General features: G+C 43.5%; 2 protein-coding genes across 6 annotated transcripts in view; both read right to left on the reverse strand.

Moving 5' to 3' along the window:
* The window catches only part of DGKD (diacylglycerol kinase delta), a 681,592-nt gene that overhangs the window by 620,167 nt on the left and 41,856 nt on the right, over nt 1-19,569 (reverse strand). The window lies entirely within an intron of this gene.
* The window catches only part of GIGYF2 (GRB10 interacting GYF protein 2), a 164,053-nt gene continuing 158,920 nt past the window's right edge, over nt 14,437-19,569 (reverse strand). For all 5 annotated transcript variants that reach the window (XM_050751556.1, XM_050751557.1, XM_050751558.1 and 2 more), the window contains one exon: nt 14,437-16,256. In XM_050751556.1, the coding sequence (XP_050607513.1) occupies nt 16,189-16,256 (68 nt within the window). In that variant the 3' untranslated portion in view covers nt 14,437-16,188. The remainder of the gene's footprint in view (nt 16,257-19,569) is intronic.

The following is a 19,569-nucleotide window of genomic DNA, read 5'->3' on the forward strand; positions in this document are numbered from 1 at the left end:
AAGGTCAGGAGATCGAGACCACGGTGAAACCCCGTCTCTACTAAAAATACAAAAAATTAGCCGGGCACGGTTGTGGGCGCCTGTAGTCCCAGCTACTCGGGAGGCTGAGGCAGGAGAATGGCGTGAACCCGGGAGGCGGAGCTTGCAGTGAGCCGAGATCGCGCCACTGCACTCCAGCCTGGGTGACAGAGCGAGACTCCGTCTCAAAAAAAAAAAAAAAAAAAAAAAAAAAAAATTTTCTCACTCATTTCTTTTTCTTTTCCTTTTTTCTTTCTTTCTGAGACGGAGTCTCACTCTGTCACCCAGGCTGGAGTGTAGTGGCACGATCTACACTCGCTGTAAGCTCCACCTCCCGGGTTCACGCCATTCTCCTGCCTCAGCCTCCCGAGTAGCTGGAACTACAGGTACCCACCACCACACCTGGCTAATTTTTTTTTTTTTTTGTATTTTTAGTAGAGACGGGGTTTCACCATGTTAGGCAGGATGGTCTCGATCTCCTGACCTCGTGATCCGCATGCCTTGGCCTCCCAAAGTGCTGGGATTACAGGCATGAGCCACCATGCCCGGACTTTTTTTTTTTTTTTTTTTTTGAGACTTAAGTCTCACTCTATCACCCAAGATGGAGTGCAGAGGTAGAATCTCGGCTCACTGCAACGTCTGCCTCCCGGGTTCAAGTGATTCTCCTGCCTCAGCCTCCCGAGTAGCTAGGATTCCAGGCACCCGCCACCACACCCAGCTGCTTTTTGTATTTTTAGTAGAGACAGGGTTTCACCATGTTAGCCAGGCTGGTCTCGAACTCCTGAACTCAGGTGATCCACCCGCCTTGGCCTCCCAAAGTGCTGGGATTAGAGGCGTGAGCCACCTTGCCTGGCCGTCGTTTACTCATTTCTTAGCTTGTTTGCTCTCATCCCCTGCCCCTCTTTCCGTGCTCTACTATGTACTGTAGCAAGGCCACGTGGAGTCACACTCCTGACACTTTCTTGCCAGCTGCCTGCCTGTTAGGGTCTGCCGGTGGAAGGCAGTGGCAGGAGACAGAAGGTGGGAAGGGAGACGTGACTCTGCTTCAGATTTCTGACGTCTTGGGTGGCAGCAGCAGCACTGGCTAGAGCAACATCAATGACAAAAAGTCAGGTGGTGGTGGCTGCAGGGACAGCGACAGACAGCTAGAAGTGTAGGCTTCTGGATCCTCCTCAAAGCGGCTGGACTGTGACACCAGGAGCCTTAGTGGACAGTGTTCTGGCCTCTGAGTAATTGCTGCTCCTCAGTCCAGGGCGTTATTGATTTCCAAGTTACTGTGACTTTTTTTTTTAATTGAGACTTTGCTCTGTTGTCCAGGCTGGAGTACAGTGGCGCAATCTCAGCTCACTGCAACCTCCGCCTCCCGGGTTCAAGTGATTCTCCTGCCTCAGCCTCCCTAGTAGCTGGGATCACGGCGCCCATCACCACATCCAGCTAATTTTTGTATTTTTAGTAGAGATAGCATTTCAGCATGTTAGCCAGCTGGTCTTGAACTCCCAACTTCAAATGATCTGCGGGTCTTGGTCTCCCAAAGTGCTGGGATTACAGGCATGAGCCAGATTGCCTGGCCAGTTGTCTTTTCCTTTTTCTTTTTCTTTTTTTTTTTTTTGAGACAGTGTCTTTCTCTGTTGCCCAGGCCGGCGTGCAGTGGCACAGTTATAGTTCATTGCAGCCTTGAACTCCTGGGCTCAAGCAATCCTCCCACCTCAGCTGGGACTGGATAATTATTTGTTTTTTGTAGAGATGGGGTCTCACTCTGTTGTGATCCAGGCTGGTCTTGAATTCCTGTGCTCAAGCCATCCCCCTTGACTTGCCCTCCCAAAGCACTGGGATTACAAGTGTGAGCCACCACGCCTGACCTAAAGTGACTTTGAGTAACCTTACCTTCCCTCTTTTGTTCCTTCAGTCCTTTAAACATTGTTGTAACAAATTCCTGTGTTAAATCTCTTCTGTTTGAAATACTTAAAGTGGTCTCTGTTTCCTAGTCAGACTCTGACCAGTACAGTATTATACTTGGTACCCGGAATGGCCCCAGAAGAGAGACCCTCAAAGATCTCTTTCTTGCTTGAGGTTGAATGCAGTGAAGAACTCATTGCCAGTGAAAAATGAGATACTGGCAATATATGGCATGTCAATATGTAAATATTTGTGGCTGCTCAGCATGAAGTATCCACTGAAGACAAGAATTAAAGAACCAAGGATGCTGCACTTGACGTTTATGGTGGTGATAACGAGCAAAAGGATAGTGAAGTAAACTGGCTACTTTTTACAGCTTTGCGTGTTCACAGAAAGAAAATGACAAGCTCAGGCTTTCAATTCTAAGGTCAAGGCATGATCAGATAACTAGAGCATTTCTATGGTAGTCTTTTAAATATCTTTTTTTCTTTTTTTTAACACAAGGTCTCACTGCCATTGCCCAGGCTGGAATGCAGTGGCATGATCTCAGCTCACTGCAGCCTCAAACTCATGGGCTCAGGTCATTCTCCCACCTCAGCCTCCCAAGTAGCTGAGACTACAGGCACGCACCACCATGCCTGGATAATTTTTGTATTTTTTGTAGAGACAGGGTTTCACTGTTTCTCAGGCTGGTCTCGAACTCCCGGGCTCAAGCAATCTGCCCAACTTTTGGCCTCCCAAAGCGCTGGGATTACAAGTGTGAGGCATCACATCCAGCCAAGATCTTTTTTTTTTTTTTTTTTTGTAGCAAATGGCATGATTGGCAGCAAATCAGTCCCAAAATTTAATTATGCATGTTGCAGAACTGCAATGTCAAGACAAATTCATAGCCTTGCCCAAAGTTCCCTTAAGGCACTGATTGGAAAGGAGTGAGATATTGAGAGTTACAATGTAAATATGAGGATCTTCCACCCACAAATCTTCAGGCCTCCCTTGCAGAAGCAACAGGCACTTCTCCCCTGTCTGAATAGCCTTTTGTTGTTTGAATAATAATCTGTTAAGTTCCCTTGCAAGAAAATAGGGTTGTTGCAAGGGACAACCCCATTTTAGGGTGTTGTCAAGACCTACCCTAACAACTTCTCCTTGCCTCCATATCCATAACTAGAATCAGGTATCAGCATTCCTAGGGAGAGTAAGCACAAAGTCTGACTTAGGAGGAAATCAGCAAAAACTAAAACTACTGTTAATCTTTGCTAGCAATAAATTAGTATCAAGTTAGTAAGATACGAATTTTGCTAATTTATATTAATAGAAACCTGGTGTGGGAATGAATTCTAAGGTGTCAGACTAACTAGGCAGGATGTGAGTATGACATTAGATCAGGCCACATTCTAGACAGGGATGTGCTTAGTGAAGTCTGAATTTAATGTTTCAGTCTAAGCATCTAGGAGCAGCTCTGTTTGGCTGGCTGACCAAAACCTAGGCTCAATAATAGCCTGGATGCAATGAGATTGAGAAGCCTCATTTAATGAAGAAGGGCATAGCAATGGCTTAGTAAGAAAGGAATGTTGGGGTAGATTTATCTTCGACGATCCAACTAAGTTCTCAGGAGGTCCCATAGTACACTCTATTCACTGAGGCACTGAGAGATGCACTAGTTCAGACCGGCAACTTTAAAAAGATAGGTTGTGGCTGTTTTTTGTAGGCCAGAGTTGATGATGGGATCACTGATTTCAGAGGAAATAACGTGATTCTGAAGCTACAGAGGCCAAGCGGCAGCACTGAACTGTCAGAGGCCGGGTGGATGCAAACCCTGCCATGGATGGAGAAGATGAAATGGCCTGGCCAGGTGCGGTGGCTCCCGCCTAGAATCCCAGCACTTTGGGAGGCCGAGACAGGCGGATCACTTGAGGTCAGGAGTTCAAGACCAGCCTGGCCAACATGGCGAAAACTCATCTCCACTAAAAATACAAAAATTAGCCAGGCGTGGTGGTACACACCTGTAGTCTCAGCTACTCGGGAGGCTGAGGCACAAGAATTGCTTGAGCTCAGGAGGCGGAGGTTGCATCTCAAAAAAATTTAAAAAAAAAGATGAAATGACCTTCAGAATATTTTGATCCCTAGGAATAAAACAGACAGCCAGTCTACTAATGTATTACTTGATCTACAAAAATAAACAGGTGAGCAGAAATCTGTATTTACTATAATGGAGCATCAAGGTTCTCACTTGGTTCCCAGAACCAAAATCTCTTGATAGAAAGGGAGGCAATTTATCTTTTAGGAAGGACCCTGCAAGATGGCCACAAGCATAGACAGTAAATCTTTTCCAAATCTTCCTCAAAGGTTTAGGCAGTCGTGGACCAGAATAGTTGAGCACTGGTGGAAAGCAGATGCATATGTATTTCAGGGATCACTAGACATTGGCTTTTTGTTGACACTCATCTTTGGATACTCAAAATGCCACTGTGTTTACCAAAGTGAGAATGTATGGAAGTCAAGTGATATATGGATGATAGGGAGGGAGGGAGGCTGCCCAGGGGCATGAGTGGGCTGAGAACCCATCTTGGGGAGGCAGGATGAGGCGTGAGCCAAGGCTGCAAGCTGTTGCTGCGTGCTCCACGAGTCCATCAGACTTTACTTATAGAACTCAAATTTCAAAGATAAAATTAAGAATTTCAAGACAATGAATTGTATTTCAAATGATTGTTATAACCATGCTAAAGATAGAAAAAAATATTCTTAGACCAGACAAAAAGTCTAAAATTACAGATAGCTGCAATGAATAAGCCTGTACATATGTATTTTTATAATGTTGGAGTGTCTTTAAACAAGTATAGAACTCTACTTGGAAAACTCGTCTCTCGTTAGAGCTAACAGGTATAGAACTCTAGTTTAGAAAGCTTGTCTCTCTTGGTATGGGTTAGCAATTCTGTAACCACTTTGGTATATCCTAGAATTTAGCAAATAAGGAAATACTGAGGATTATGGAAGTGCACAGTAGTACTAGCCATTCGATAGACAGGTGATTCCCCAACAAAAACACCAAGGGAAGTGTGAAGATATTTTTAGAAATAAACCCAATTTATGGCTCATTTTCACACGTTTTAGTACCTAGGCTAAATTTTCCAAAGGGAGTTCAGGCTTGGCTGGGCACGGTGGCTCACGCCTGTAATCCCAACACTTTGGGAGGCCGAGATGGGAGGATCACTTGAGGTCATGAGTTCAAGACCAGCCTGGCCAACATGGTAAAACTCATCTCTACTGAATGTGAGAGACATGGTGAAACTCTGACTCTACTAAAAATACAAACATTTTTATAATGTCTTTATAATAGTCTCTACTAAAAATATAAAAATTATCTAGGTATGGGGGTGGGCACCTATAATCCCAGTTACTCAGGAGGCTGAGGCAGGAAAATTGCTTGAACCCGGGAGGCAGAGGTTGCAGTGAGCTGAGATCGTGCCACTGCACTCCAGCCTGGGGGACAGAGCAAGACTCGGTATCAAAACAAAACAAAACCAAAAACAAAACCCATATTTTTCTTTTCAAAGCATGTTCAGACTTTTGTGCATGTGTGTCCCAAACTGGAACCTAATAGGAGCAAAGAGAAAATTAATCTCATAAGCTATGGTGAAAAATACCATAGAGGCCGGGCGCGGTGGCTCAAGCCTGTAATCCCAGCACTTTGGGAGGCCAAGACGGGCGGATCACGAGGTCAGGAGATCGAGACCATCCTGGCTGACACGGTGAAACCCCGTCTCTACTAAAAAATATACAAAAACTTAGCCGGGCGAGGTGGCGGGCGCCTGTAGTCCCAGCTACTCGGGAGGCTGAGGCAGGAGAATGGCGTAAACCCGGGAGGCGGAGCTTGCAGTGAGCTGAGATCCGGCCAGGCACTCCAGCCTGGGCGACAGAGCGAGACTCAGTCTCAAAAAAAAAAAAAAAAAAAAAAAAAAAAAAAAAAAAATACCATAGAATTTCCTTTAACTTACTAAAAACTTAGATTCTTGGTAAATACTAAAATTTTTCTCAAAACATATCAGTTATTCAATAAGCAGTTATTGAGTGCAGTTACACAGCTACCAAAGGAAGGGTGTAGTCCTTGGCCAAAGTCAATATATCCCACAAAACGAATTTAACAATGGAAACTGCTGGGAGCTATCTGCGTTTGGGTTTCCCTAAGGCAGACCTTAAGACAAAGACCTGGGCACAGGGAACTTATATAGGTGGTGATCCCAGAAAGCACAAGCAAAAAAGTGGGGCAAGTAAGAAAGCAAGGATAAAGCCAATAAAGTTTGTGTTAACGAGCAAAAGCAAAAACACTGAGGCTGAGAGAGTGTGAGGTTTCTCACTGCTGAAGGGAATTACAAATATGGAAAGAAGAGATTAGAATGAATCCTGTAGCATTTGTACTGGAATTGCAGATCTCAGCATGAATACATAGAGAGCTGTTGATACACAAGTGTTTCTGTACCTATACGCATACATCAACACCCTATCTCACTGTGGACAGTCTAGAAGCAATGACACCACACTAGCAATGAGCCCATCCAGTGGCCAGGTTTTGGTTTTCAGCTACCATTTCCCACTAAAAGGAGACAGTGCTCTTTGGAGAAATGACTAATTCCACATACGATAAAGGAAAAGTAGATGATAGGCCTACAATTTCTGGTGCCAAAGTGAAAAAGTGCTAAATAATGATGGGAATATGGCAAAAGGACACAGAAGCCAGCTCCAAATGGACAATGTGTGCATGAAGAATAGTAACAGATTGTGGCTAATATATAGAGGGTATGCATGCGTGCGTGTATGAAAAACTCTTCCTGGCCAGGCTTTCCAGCCCGTCTCATGCCTGTAATCCCAGCGCTTGGCAAGCACCTTGGTAAATGTTCAATTAAGAACCATCAATGGATAAAAGTTTGATGAAGAAATGTAGTCTCAACAGTGTCTCTCATAAAGACAAACACTGTTACTTTACAGTAGAGGCATCTGGCAGACACCACCTAAACCAAGTGAACATCACCAGTATGGCTCAAATGGATTTCATGTGTCTCCTGATGTGATGAACTGAGGACATAACATCACTTCTGTAGTATTCCTGTCAAAACTGCAGAATCACAATCAAATCATGAGAAAATATCAGACAAATCCAAATGGAGGGCATTCTAAAAAACAATCGCCCTCTACTCTTAAAAAAACGTTAAGATGTGAAAGATTCAGACAGACTGAGGACCTGTTCCAGATTAAAGGAGATTCAAAAGCATGACAACTAAACACAAAAAGTGATCATGAATGACATCCGGTGCCTTTTTGCTTTTATTAAAAATGTTAGTGGCCTGGGTGCAGTGGCTCATGCCTATAATCCCAGCACTTTGGGAGGCCAAGGTGTGAGGATTGCTTGAGGCCAGGAATTTGAGACCAACCTGGGCAACATGGTGAGACTCTGTCTCTACCAAAAATAATAGTGTTAGTTGGTATGGTGGCATGTGCCCATAGTCCCAGCTACTCAAGAGGCTGAGGCGAGGATGGCTGGAGCCCAGGAGTTCGAGGCCGCAATAGGCTATGATCAGGCCACTGCACTCCAGCTTGGGTGACAGACTGAGACCTTGTTTGGAAAAAAAAAAAAAAAATAGTGGAACAATTGATGAAATATGAATGAAGCTTGGCTATTAACAGTATCATATTGTTAATTTACTAATTTTGATAACTGTATTGTGGTATGTGGGAGCATGTCCTCATTTTGAGGAAACACACCAGGGTTCAGGGATAAGGGACATGATGTATGCAACTTAGTCACAAATGGTTCACATTAAAAAAAAAAGTTATCATGAGATTATAGTTATTGAGAGAAAATAAAGCAGGTATGGTCCAATGTTAACAACTAGAGAACTTGGTTGAAGGTTATGTGCAAGTCCTTTGTACTGTTCTTGCAACTTAAAGTCAAATTATTCCAAAATAAAAGTAACTCTCCCCACCAAAAATCACAAATTTCAACTAATTATATATCTAGGCAATTGTCTTCAAGGAATGTTAAACCTGCTACATGTAAGAGCAATAGGACTTTTATAATGGATGAATCAATCTGATAGCAACAGAACTGATGAACTGTGACATTAGTAAAACTGGAACAACCAGACTGAATAGAGTGTGACTGCGATACAGTGGGAAGGACACCACACCACCAACAAAGGGTTCTTGTGAGAGGTGGGGAAGGGAGAACCTGGTTTTAGTCAAGCCAGTTTTCTAATGGCTTCTAATGGCTCAAGTCACGTTTTCTAATTCACAGAAAACATGGCGAGGTGCGGGGGTAGGGGGGGATAAAGAAATCGACACCATTAAGACACTTCTTGCTAAATCCAGAGAATATGGAATGTGCTATGAATAAATGATCCAGTTTTTCAACTTTTTCTTTTTTGTAGAGAGAACTGTTAAGACTAAAGGAGACTTAAAGTCTATCAACCAAATGCAATGAACATTGTTTTGATTTGCATTCAAACTTTGTAAAAAGGCACCTGTGAGACAATCTGAGAAAGTCATCTACGGACCTGATGTGTTGTTAACGTGATAAGGCACTGTGGGTTGCTTTTTCCAAGATGTCCTCTTTTATCATATGTATTAAAAGATTCATGAGTGACATAATACCTAGGATTTGGTTTAAAATATTCTAAGAGAACAAAGTGGGATAAATACAACAAAATGGGCAAAATGTCAATAATTGTTGAAGCCAGATTATATTAGGTAGGAGTTTGTTACACTAGTCTACTTCTATGTATGTTTTTTTCTTTTTCTTTTTTTTTTTTCCCAGCTTTCACATTTTCCATCACTCCCTAGAATATTTTCATTAAAAAGAAAAAATGGCCTTGGGAAAAAACGAATTGAAGATGACCACAACCCTGTGACCTCAGGACTGCTGAAGACTCAGACCGCTCACAAATGAAGGTTCAGGCCACCCAACAGATGAGGGGCTGGCAAAGGGTGAGTGGAACTTAGTAAAGGCTTTAAGCCAACACCCTCCACAACCTTGTGACCAGGGACAGAAACAAGAACCGTGGCAGCGATGTGCATTTTATTCCTTCTTATATATACACACGTTTGCAGATACGAACCAACTTTTCTCTACTTTCCCCTACTAATTTACATAAATACAATGTATTCCTTAAGATATCAAATAGTCAGGTGAGACTGAACTTGAAGTTAGTATCACCTAAAAATGGACATAACTAATGGATGGGACGAGTGGACAGAGTGTTAATGGTTTCCCTACCATTACTAACCGTTCATTAACTTTCCCCCATGTTGCTCCCAACACTTCAAACACCAATTCTTTTTCTTTTTTATGCTCATCTAGGGTGGTTTCTGTTTCACGATAGGATCCTGACCTGCTTAAGGCCCCATTTCATGTTACCAAAGTCATAAAATCCAGGCAGGTGACTGTCCCCCTGCGCAAGGCTCACCATGCTTGCCTTTCAACTTGGGTCTCCTTCAGTAAAACTGCAAAGGGTTACTCGTCACGCACCATCAAGAGGCCAAGTGTCAGCAGTTTACTGGAAGGAAGCTGGAGCTGAAATCTCAGAGTTAGGCGAGGCTGGTGGGTCCCCACTGAGGCTGTCCATTTAGAACTCTGGGGAATTTGAAAATAATTTCCAATGCACAGTCCCACCCCAGATTATAGACTCTGGGACATGGAGCTAAGGGACTGATTTTTATTTCAAGTTCCTTAGGTGATCTGGGCCAACCACCTCATCTAACAATGAAACTGAGGACCAGAGACAGGACAGAAAAAAATTGGTTAATAATGAGGCTAGTACTTACATGCAGCCTCCTGGAACCTATACCACACTGCCTAAGGGTTACTTCTTTGCACTAATTATAAGACATCTAAGAAGGTGTTTACTCTGATTTCATATGCTCTACTGCATCTACATATGTGCCCATGAACGCCCTTCTCACTTGCAAAATGGCCTACAAGTAGTATTTGTCGCCGGGCCTGGTGGCTCACGCCTGTAATCCCAGCACTCTGGGAGGCCGAGGCAGGCTTATCACCTGAGGCTGGGAATTCAAGACCAGCCTGGCCAACATGGTGAAACACCATCTCTACCAAAAATACAAAAATTAGCCGGGCGTGGTGGCACATGCCTGCAATCCCAGCTACTTGGGAGGCAGAGGCAGGAGAATGGCTTGAACCTCGGAGGTGGAGGTTGCAGTCAGCCGAGATCGCACCAGTGCACTCCAGCCTGGGCGACAGAGTAAAACTCTGTCTCAAAAAAAAGGAAAGAAAAAAAAAAAGTATTTGTCAAGCTTTTTTTTTTTTTCTTCAGAGTCTCGCTTTGTTGCCCAGGCTAGAGTGCAATGGCACGATCTCTGCTCACTGCAACCTCCACCTCCTGGTCTCCTGCCTCAGCCTCCTGAGTAGCTGGGATTATAAGCGGTGCCACCAAGCCCGGCTAATTTTTGCAATTTTTTAGTAGAGACAGGGTTTCTCCTTGCTGGCCAGGCTGGTCTCAAACTCCTGACCTTAGGTGATCCACCCGCCTTGGCCTCCCAAAGTGCTGGGATTACAGATGTTAGCCACTGCTCCCAGCCTTGTCAAGCATTTCTGTGCTGGGAACGTACTATGTAATAACAATTTTATTGATCACAACTCCCTGATAGTTCTCGTTTCACAGATGGGAGAAAAATACCGACAGAAACTTGCCCCAAGTAACTGATCAACATGCAAATCTGACAGTTTTGATTCCAGGGCTCCCATGCACAAAACCAGTCCCAGGTTCACTCCATAGGGTACTTAAACAAACCCCAGGCCGGGCGTGGTGGCTCACGCCTGTAATCCTAGCACTTTGGGAGGCCAAGGCGGGTGGATCACCTGAGGTCAGGAGTTTGAAACCAGCCTGGTCAACATGGTGAACCCTGTCTCTACTAAAAATACAAAATTTAGCCAGGCATGGTGGTGGGCGCCTGTAATCCCAGCTACTTGTGAAGCTGAGGCAGGAGAATCCCTTGAACCTGGGAGGTGGAGGTTGCAGTGAGCCAAGATCGAGCCATTGCACTCCAGCCTGGGTGACAGAGTGAAACTGTCTCAAAACAAAACAAAAAACAAAACAAAAAAAACCCCAGATGCTATGTAGAATTAGGAAATAAAATACACAGTAAGGTTGGGTCACTGGCACCTGCTCTGGGTCCCTGACTGCACAGAAACAGAAACCAGAGCTTACTGAGTCCCCTCATTGGGAAAGCCTAAGATCCTCAGTCCACAGGCAAAACTAGCGTACCCAGGAAGACTCTTATCTCATGATTAGCGTGCACAAACTATCCCACGTTGCCCACTTTAAAACAGAAGACTGCAAAGGATGTGGTAGAGACTGCAACTGCCAATGTAGCATCCGTTTTCCCAATTTCTCAGTAACAGGATCCCAATGACATTTGGGGATGAAAGCACTCAACTAAAATCCCAAAACGTCTACAACTGTAGTTATGTATTTACATTCTGGCTGGTAAGACTTAAGATGTTGGATAGGGCTCCCCAAAAAGCTCCTTAAACAGGGCTGAGCAGGGAGGTGTGCTGTTTGCCTCACCCCACTCCTTCCTCCTGCTGGAATATAGGCATGATGCCTGGTGCTGTAACAGTCACCTTGGATCATAAGTCAGAAGAAGCAAGCCACAATCAGGATGCTGAAACAGAAAGAATCTGGGTCCCTGGGCCACCCCACAAGCCTTGGACCAACGACCTAGTTCACTTGAAAATAAGCAATTTTATTGTTACTGCTTTTTATTTTCTGTCAGATGCAACCAAACCCAATACTGACCCACTGACCATTCCCAGGAGCATGCCTCATGCTAAAGGAGAAATTCGAATAAAAAGGCAATTTGCTGCCAAGGGAAACTAACCTTCTACTCCTACAATTGGGGGACAATAAACAGTCCTTAAGAGGTGATGTCTCTGCTTCTTATGATCAGGTGGACTGAACCAAGTGTGAAGGTGATTGTGAGTTCCATCTCCAGGATGTCATCACTTTGGCAGCAATGAAAGGGAACGCAATGACAGCTTTTAGGTCGAAGATCAGCTATTAGGTAAAGAGCCCACTTCTTCCTTCCCAGCATCTATGTGCTGTTTCTCCCATGTGGTGCCCCACTGCTATGGTTGATACTTCTGTTGCAAAACATTCCCACTGATAAATTCTTTGGAGGGAAACTGTCCTCTTGAAAGTTTTAGGCTTCCAGGCCAGAACCAGCACTACCAAAAGCTATACGTGTCCATCGTTCTCAGGCAACACCTGCAAATAAGTATCACACATCTGGCTGCTTCAAGGTTCTCAGACTCTCCAGGGTCCTAGAAAGCATTGCAGCTTCCTCACCAGAGACTGAACTCATGCAGGACCAAACTCACCCTTCATAGCTGGGCTTTTGTATTCTAAGAAACTCATCAACTATAAAGTCAACTTCCATTTGGAATGTGCTCTGGTTGTACTTTACTCCCTGTAGAATGCGCTTGCCTGCTACTCTGTTGAAAATGGTCTAAGTCACATATTGGAAGTATAGAAATACGTTCACTTCAAAGAATCACTTCTGTTTAATTAGAGTCATTCACATACTTTTATTAATAATGCACAGTTGGGCATTTTTTACAAAATTACCAATTTTCTTATCAGTGAATTTTAAAGTAGGATGCAATATATATACGTATATAACATATATGTATATATTATATATATATTGAAAATGTAAAACATATACTTTTATATACATATTTGTATATATAAAAATATATGCATGTATAAATACAATGGTTTCCCTAAAAAAATTATTTAAATAAAGCTAGAAGTACCATTATCTATCCTAAAATTTAAAAAAACAAGCTGGGTGCACTGGCACATAGCTGTAGTCCCAGCTACTTGAGAGGCTGAGGCAGCAGGACCACTTGAGCCCAGGGGTTTGAGACCAGCCTGGGCAACAAAGTAAGAACCCATCTCCAAAACAAAAACAAAAACCCTCAACTTAAAGCCAATGAAAATAAAAGTCCTTCATGTATGCATAAACTCATTTTATGCAGATATTTCCCCAAAATGGCTATAATATCTCCCATCCCACATGCTCTTCTCCAATGTGACCTTGCCACTCCTTTCATCAAGGGGGGTTGCAGTGAGAGGCCCATACTCCCTTCTCTTGAATCTGAGTGGGTTTGTGACTACTCTGATGGAATAAAGTGTCACAGAAGTGACTCTATGTGACTCCTGAGCTAAGAGCTCAAAAAAGGTAACACAGCTTCTGCCTGGTTCTCTGGGGGAAGCCAATCACCACTTAACAAGTTCAACTCCTCTGAAGCTGCTATTCTGGAGAGGACACACATAGCTCCTCCAGTCATCAACCCAGCTGAGTTCCCAGCCTACAGCCAACGCCAACTATCATTACATGAGTGAGCCATCTTGGACAGCTTGCCCTAATTCATTAAGCCTTCATAGGAATGCTGCCCCAGAAAACATCTGACCACAACCAAAGAAGACCCCAGGAGAAGAACCACCCAGCTGAGCCCTATCCAAATTCCTGATCCACAGAATGAAGGGCTGTTGTAAGCCAATCTGGAGGGAATTTGTTATGCACAGCAGCCACCAGCACACCAATCTGCTTGCAGACGGTCTCCATAATCAAACTATCTTGTCTGGGATGTTCTTACATCTCTGAATTTAAACAAATCAACCAACAAAACTGGAGCTGGGCATGGTGGCACACACCTGTAGTCCTAGATACTCAGGAGGCTGAGGTGAGAGGATCACTTGAGCCCAGGGGTTTGAGACCAGCATGGGCAACAACACAAGACCCCATCTCCAAAAAAGTCAACCAAACAAAAAACTGGAAGCAAAGAGTGTACAAAATAAATACTTCAAAACTCAGGAAGAGTTAGGAGAACTTGGAAATAAGTTAATAGAATGGGATGAGAAAACAGTGGCTCTAAGTGAAAGGATGAGCAAATGAGAATATGAAAGAGAGAAGAACTGAGAGAGAGAGAAACAAACATTCCCAAGGAAGAGTGGTTTATTTCTACTAAGTGGGAAATTCTTCAGATAGAAGCAAGTCTCCTTGGTTAAGCAAATGGATGTTCTGTGACCAAAATGACTTTGTTCCCCCTTATCTGCCCATTCCACTCCCAATTTTTTAAAATTTATTTTCATTTTTCCTGAATACACACACAGAGTCTAGTTGGGAAGGTGTGGGCAAGCTCTGGAGGCGTGTGTTCAGAGGGGGTGTGTCTGTGGCATGAGGGCAGGAGCTGATCCACATGGTAGCAGAAAGGGACAGTCAAAAGAAAAAAGATACTTGGTCAAACTTACCGACATCTGCCTTGACCTCTACATTCTCAAATACAGAACCAGCCAGTGCTATGTGGTCTGGCAGAGAAAGAAGCCATGGTTGCCTCCATGTCTTGGGTGCTTGGAGCTTTTCCATGGTACCAAGAGGAACAGTTTAGTGCAGAACTCACCCTCCATAAAGGTGAGTACAAGAGGTGCACTCAGATAGCATACAATCAGGTTTTATTTAACTTCTTTTTTATTTTCCTCCACACTGGCAAAAGTTCCGAGGGAGCCTAAAGTTTTGTAAACATTTTAACTATCCCTCTTACCCACCCCCCACTTTTGAATTTACAAAGCAAAGGAGAGTAGGAGCCCAAATTTTTAATGGTTTCCTCTCCCCTCATGCTATTTGATCCAAAAACTATATACAATTTTGTAGCAGTCTCTGTATAGCTATTATACATGTTTAGAAGGGAGGGAGGCAAGAAGGGATAGGGAGACTGGTGATCCAAAATAATAAAAATAGAAGCCAAATATAATACTCCAAACCCAAACTGCCCTCAGAGCAACTCCAGCCTTCTTCAGGCAACAATGACAGGAAGTAAAGGTGCTTTTCCAGGGGCTGCCCAGACCACAGCACCTCTCGCACAGGCACAGCTGCCCAATGACTCCAACCCAGTGTGACTGGCAATTCCAGGTGATGTTCTGTAGGGGTCTGGTGGAGGCAGGAAGAGTATTTGTTTATAAATAGGGCTTGAGTACATTTCTACTTGAAGTGAAAGGTATTAGGAGGCCATGACCAGAAGCCAGGCCAGGCTTCCCACTCCCGTTTTTGCCCATCCCCTCCAGCCCACTGCATCCTCCTGTATAGTAGATTCCATGGATGAAGGTCTTAAAGATGGACAGGTTCTGTATGTTCTCTTTTCAGAAAAGGCAAGCAACTTGCCATCCCAGAATCTTTACACAAAACCTTTTCCAGGCTACAGCAAGACACACACGCAATGCTCTGAGGACCAGATGAAATTCCAGGCTTTTATCGGAAGCAAAAGTTTATCCCTATCCAAAAACGAAATTATACAAATTCATACATATGGTAAAGATCCTAGCTGCCTCTTAAACGAGACAAATTTTCAGCAGAAGGGCCCAAAACAAAATGGTCCTAGTCCTCTGAAGTAAAAATATTTATGGGAAAAATCAGTTTTTGTAAGAAAGAAAAATTAAGAATAGTCTCTCTCCCAGGCCATACAGTTTCCTTTGTCCAATCAGGTTGGAGTATGCCAGGGGAGATCAGCTTGCTCAGAAGTCACTATCTAACGAAGAAAAACACAAATCCTTTCAGAGAAAGGACGCTCAGAAAGAACAGGTGAGGAGTGTGTAACATCAAACCAATCCAACCTCATCTCAACCCCACTCAGGGCCTCTCTGATGCAATCCCAAAGTTAGCAGTGGCAATGCAACTTTTAGACCAGGAGAGCTCTGACTGCCTGCTGGATACTCGAGTCACAGTCCATGGGGTGTTTTGTTACTGGCCAATGTCTGTTAACCATTAACTCTCTTCATGATTGCACCAGTTAGACCTCTTGCCCTGATAGGGGGAAAAAGAAGAAGAAAAAAAATAGAAGAAAAAAAAGTGACAAGAGAAAGCAAGCTGCTAATGGCCGATCCCAACACACTTTCTGGGAGACAGTAGATGAAATCACAGCACAGTGAACACATGCTGCCTAAAATCAGCCTTGGTGGGGAGTAATCCCAACTGCCACCCGCAAGACACAGGGTCCAGTCCACTTATCTATAGTCTGAGATGTTCACCAACAAAAATGGATTAAAGAATCTTGGACACAAAGGGCCAGAAGAAAAAGCCTGAGATGATCGGTTCTGTGATTTGTTGCAGAGTGATAAAAAGAGTAAATGGTGAGTAAGTGTTGTGTCCAAAGGTGGAGACTCCATAGTCGGCAGACAGGAGAGGGATGGCCAGTCCACTGGCAGGTGCTCAGTAGTCATCCAACGTCTCGATTTCACCCATGTTGAGTCGCTCCGATGATGCATTGACTGAAAATCCTGCAAAAAAAAAAAACAAAAAAAAAAAAAAAAAAAAAAAAAAAAAAAAAAAACTGGCTATGAGTGACCACACTCAGGCAACCAAGTTGCTCAAATTCTAGGCAGTGAGCTGGAATGTAAGTCTGTGTTCGTTTGTCCAGGCTGGAGTGCAGTGGCGTGATCTCAGCTCACTGTAACCTCCACCTCCTGGTTTCAAGCAATTCTCATACCTTACCTCCCAAGTAGCTGGATTACAGGCACATGCCACCATGCCCGGCTCATTTTTTTGTATTTTTAGTAGAGATAGGGTTTCACTGTGTTAGCCAGTCTGGTCTTGAACTCCTGACCTCAAATGATCCACCTGCCTCGGCCTCTCAAAGTACTGGGATTACAGGCGTGAGCCACCGCGCCTGGCCAGTCTTTTGTTTTTGAGCATACCAAGAAGTATAAGACAAAATAAAGATAAAGGTCACAGCAGTAGCTTTCTGTTCTTCCAATGAGAGAAATTCTTTATTTTCTTAGGGTTCTGATATAACTTAATTAGGAAGGAAAATAAAACAAAATAACATCGCACCAATTAAAAAGAACTGCAGGCCGGGCGCGGTGGCTCATGCCTTAATCCCAGCACTCTGGGAGGCTGAGGCAGGCGGATCACGAGGTCAGGAGATCAAGACCATCCTGGCTAACATGGTGAAACCCCGTCTCTACTAAAAATACGAAGAAAATTAGCTGGGTGTGGTGGTGGGTGCCTGTAGTCCCAGCTACTTGGGAGGCTGAGGCAGAATAATTGCTTGAACCTGGGCGACAGAGCTTGCAGTGAGCCAGGATCGCGCCACTTCACTCCAGCCTGGGCGACAGAGCGAGACTCTGTCTCAAAACAAAAAAAACCCTGCAAACCACTGCTTTAGAGAATCAGAGAAAATAATAGGACGTGAGTATGTATCAAGGACAGGCTGGGCAGGCCCTGGGGGAAAGTTCATGCAGGAGGTCTACCTTAAAAGAAATGGGAGTGGGCAGGCGGGTTACCATGGAGGGTTGTACACACTAAGTTCTTTGTAACTACTTGATCATATAACTTTGAAATCTGAGTGGGATTAATACCCCTTTAAACCTCAACCCACTTTAATGGAAATACTTCTTCCCACCAGTCAAAAACTTTATGAAAGTTCTGGCCCAGAGCTTTTGACACTCAGGGTGAGAGGCTCCAGGGAAGACACACTATAAGATCCTTAGAGTCCTCGCATATTCTCTTTCCCAGAGTAGACAAAGCAAGAAGACTAAAGTACTCTAACTCGATCTACTGTAAATATATCTGCAAAGGAAAGGATTTCAGTTAGTAATATCTGATTAACCAAAATAGAATTTGGTTTAGAAAAAGCAGTACTAGCATACCCATTGAAGGCAATAAGCAGTACTCACAAACACAACAGACAGTTGAAAACCTAATGCTGGCTGGGCGCGGTGGGTGGATTACTTGAGGCCAGGAGTTCGAGATCAGACTGGTCAACATGGCAAAAACCTGTCTCTACTCAAAATACAAAAAATTAGCTGGGCGTGATGCTGCATGCCTGAAATCCCAGCCGGGAAGCTGAGGCACGAGAATCGCTTGAACCCAGGAGGCAGTGAGCTGAGAACACATCACTGCACTCCAGCCTGGGCAATAGAGTGAGACCTTGTCTCAAAAAAAGGAAAAGAAAAAATGAAAATCTAATGCCAAATGCCCAATGGTCACATGTATGTAATTTTTCCAAAACTTCTATAATTGAAGGTTGATAAAAATTATGATGAACAATGCCTCTTTAAACTGACTGACTCCCCAAAAATGTTCCAGTTCCTCTACCTTGAATAAAATCCCAAATTGTTTTAGCTATTTGAATACCAAAAAGTAAACAGGCAATGTCCTTATTCTAAAAGCAGTTCTGTTAATATTAGCTGGGTTTTCTGCAGCCTCTTGTTTTTTAAAATTCAAGTTTTCAAATAAATACACATTTGAAATGTAACAGTAACAAACAAAAATGCCTTACATAAAAATACCTTAATTAACTGACTCAAAAATATCATGATTCAAAAAAACAAACATGCCTATTTATCAACCAAAAAAGTTGTGGTACAAATTGCTTACAAGACCAAACACAGGGAGAGGCTAGGATTCCAAACCCCATCCTGAGTTTGACCCCATCAACTGTGTTTCAATAACACAGTCTTTTTCTTCCTCCTTGAAAATAATGAAAGCCTTAGTGTTTTTATATAATATATATATATATATGTATTTTTAAAGACAGGGTCTCACTCTGTCACCCAGGCTGGAGTGCAGTGGTGCGATCTTGGCTCACTGCAACTTCCATCTCCCTGGCTGAAGCGATCCTCCCACCTCAGCCTCCCCAGTAGCTGGAACTACAAGCATGTGCCACCACACCCAAGTCATTTTTGTAATTTTTGTAGAGACAGGGTTTCGGCATGTAGCCCAGGCTGGTCCCCAACTCCTGGATTCAAGCAATCTGCCCAAGCTGGCCTCCCAAAGTGCTGGGATTACAGGCATGAGCCACCGTGCCTGGCCCTAATATTTATGTTTTTAAAGTAACAGTTAATTAGGCAAGTACAAGAACCTAAAGGCCAAACAGTCTGTGAAATAAAATATTACTCTATTCTGAGGCAGGCTTTTCATTGACTTCATGTATATCTTAAAAACAGATAAAATGTGATAAAAGGCAATAATGAACTACATGCAAAAGAAGTGGAAGTATAATTTAAAAGCTAAATTAATTTTACTCATGCAAAGACAGGAAGGGAAAAGTCTGTGGCCAAAAAAAGTTGATTAATATGTTAATTATCAGTCTAGGCTTTTAGCAAACAGACATTCTCATTCAACTGTCATTTAAAAAACTGGCAAGGTATGCATTCATCCATTGGCTGAATGCCATTCTTTATCAAATTCAGCCATTTGATGTAAGGGAAAGTTCTGGGTACCATGAAACCCAAAGCAACACAAACAAGGATTCAATCCACTATGCCTGGCTCTAAAGATGATATTCTGTGAGGTTCAGAGCATAGTCTCACTCACATGAGTTCTTTAAGATTTGTGAAGTTGTCCTTATAAGGAAAGTCTGGGGGAAACTGTATTGTGTGTTTATCACATCCGAGTGCAGGCTGCTGATTCACAATGACCACCAGAAGAGCTCTAAAAAGAGGAAGCCAGCCGGGCGTGGTGGCTCACCTTTGTAATCCCAGCACTTTGGGAGGCCAAGGTGGGCAGATCATGAGGTCAGGAGATCAAGACCATCCTAGTCAACATGGTGAAACCCCGTCTCTACCAAAATACAAAAATTAGCTGGCG

This window comes from Macaca thibetana, chromosome 12, assembly GCF_024542745.1.
Source record: "Macaca thibetana thibetana isolate TM-01 chromosome 12, ASM2454274v1, whole genome shotgun sequence".
NCBI classification, from domain to species: domain Eukaryota; kingdom Metazoa; phylum Chordata; class Mammalia; order Primates; family Cercopithecidae; genus Macaca; species Macaca thibetana.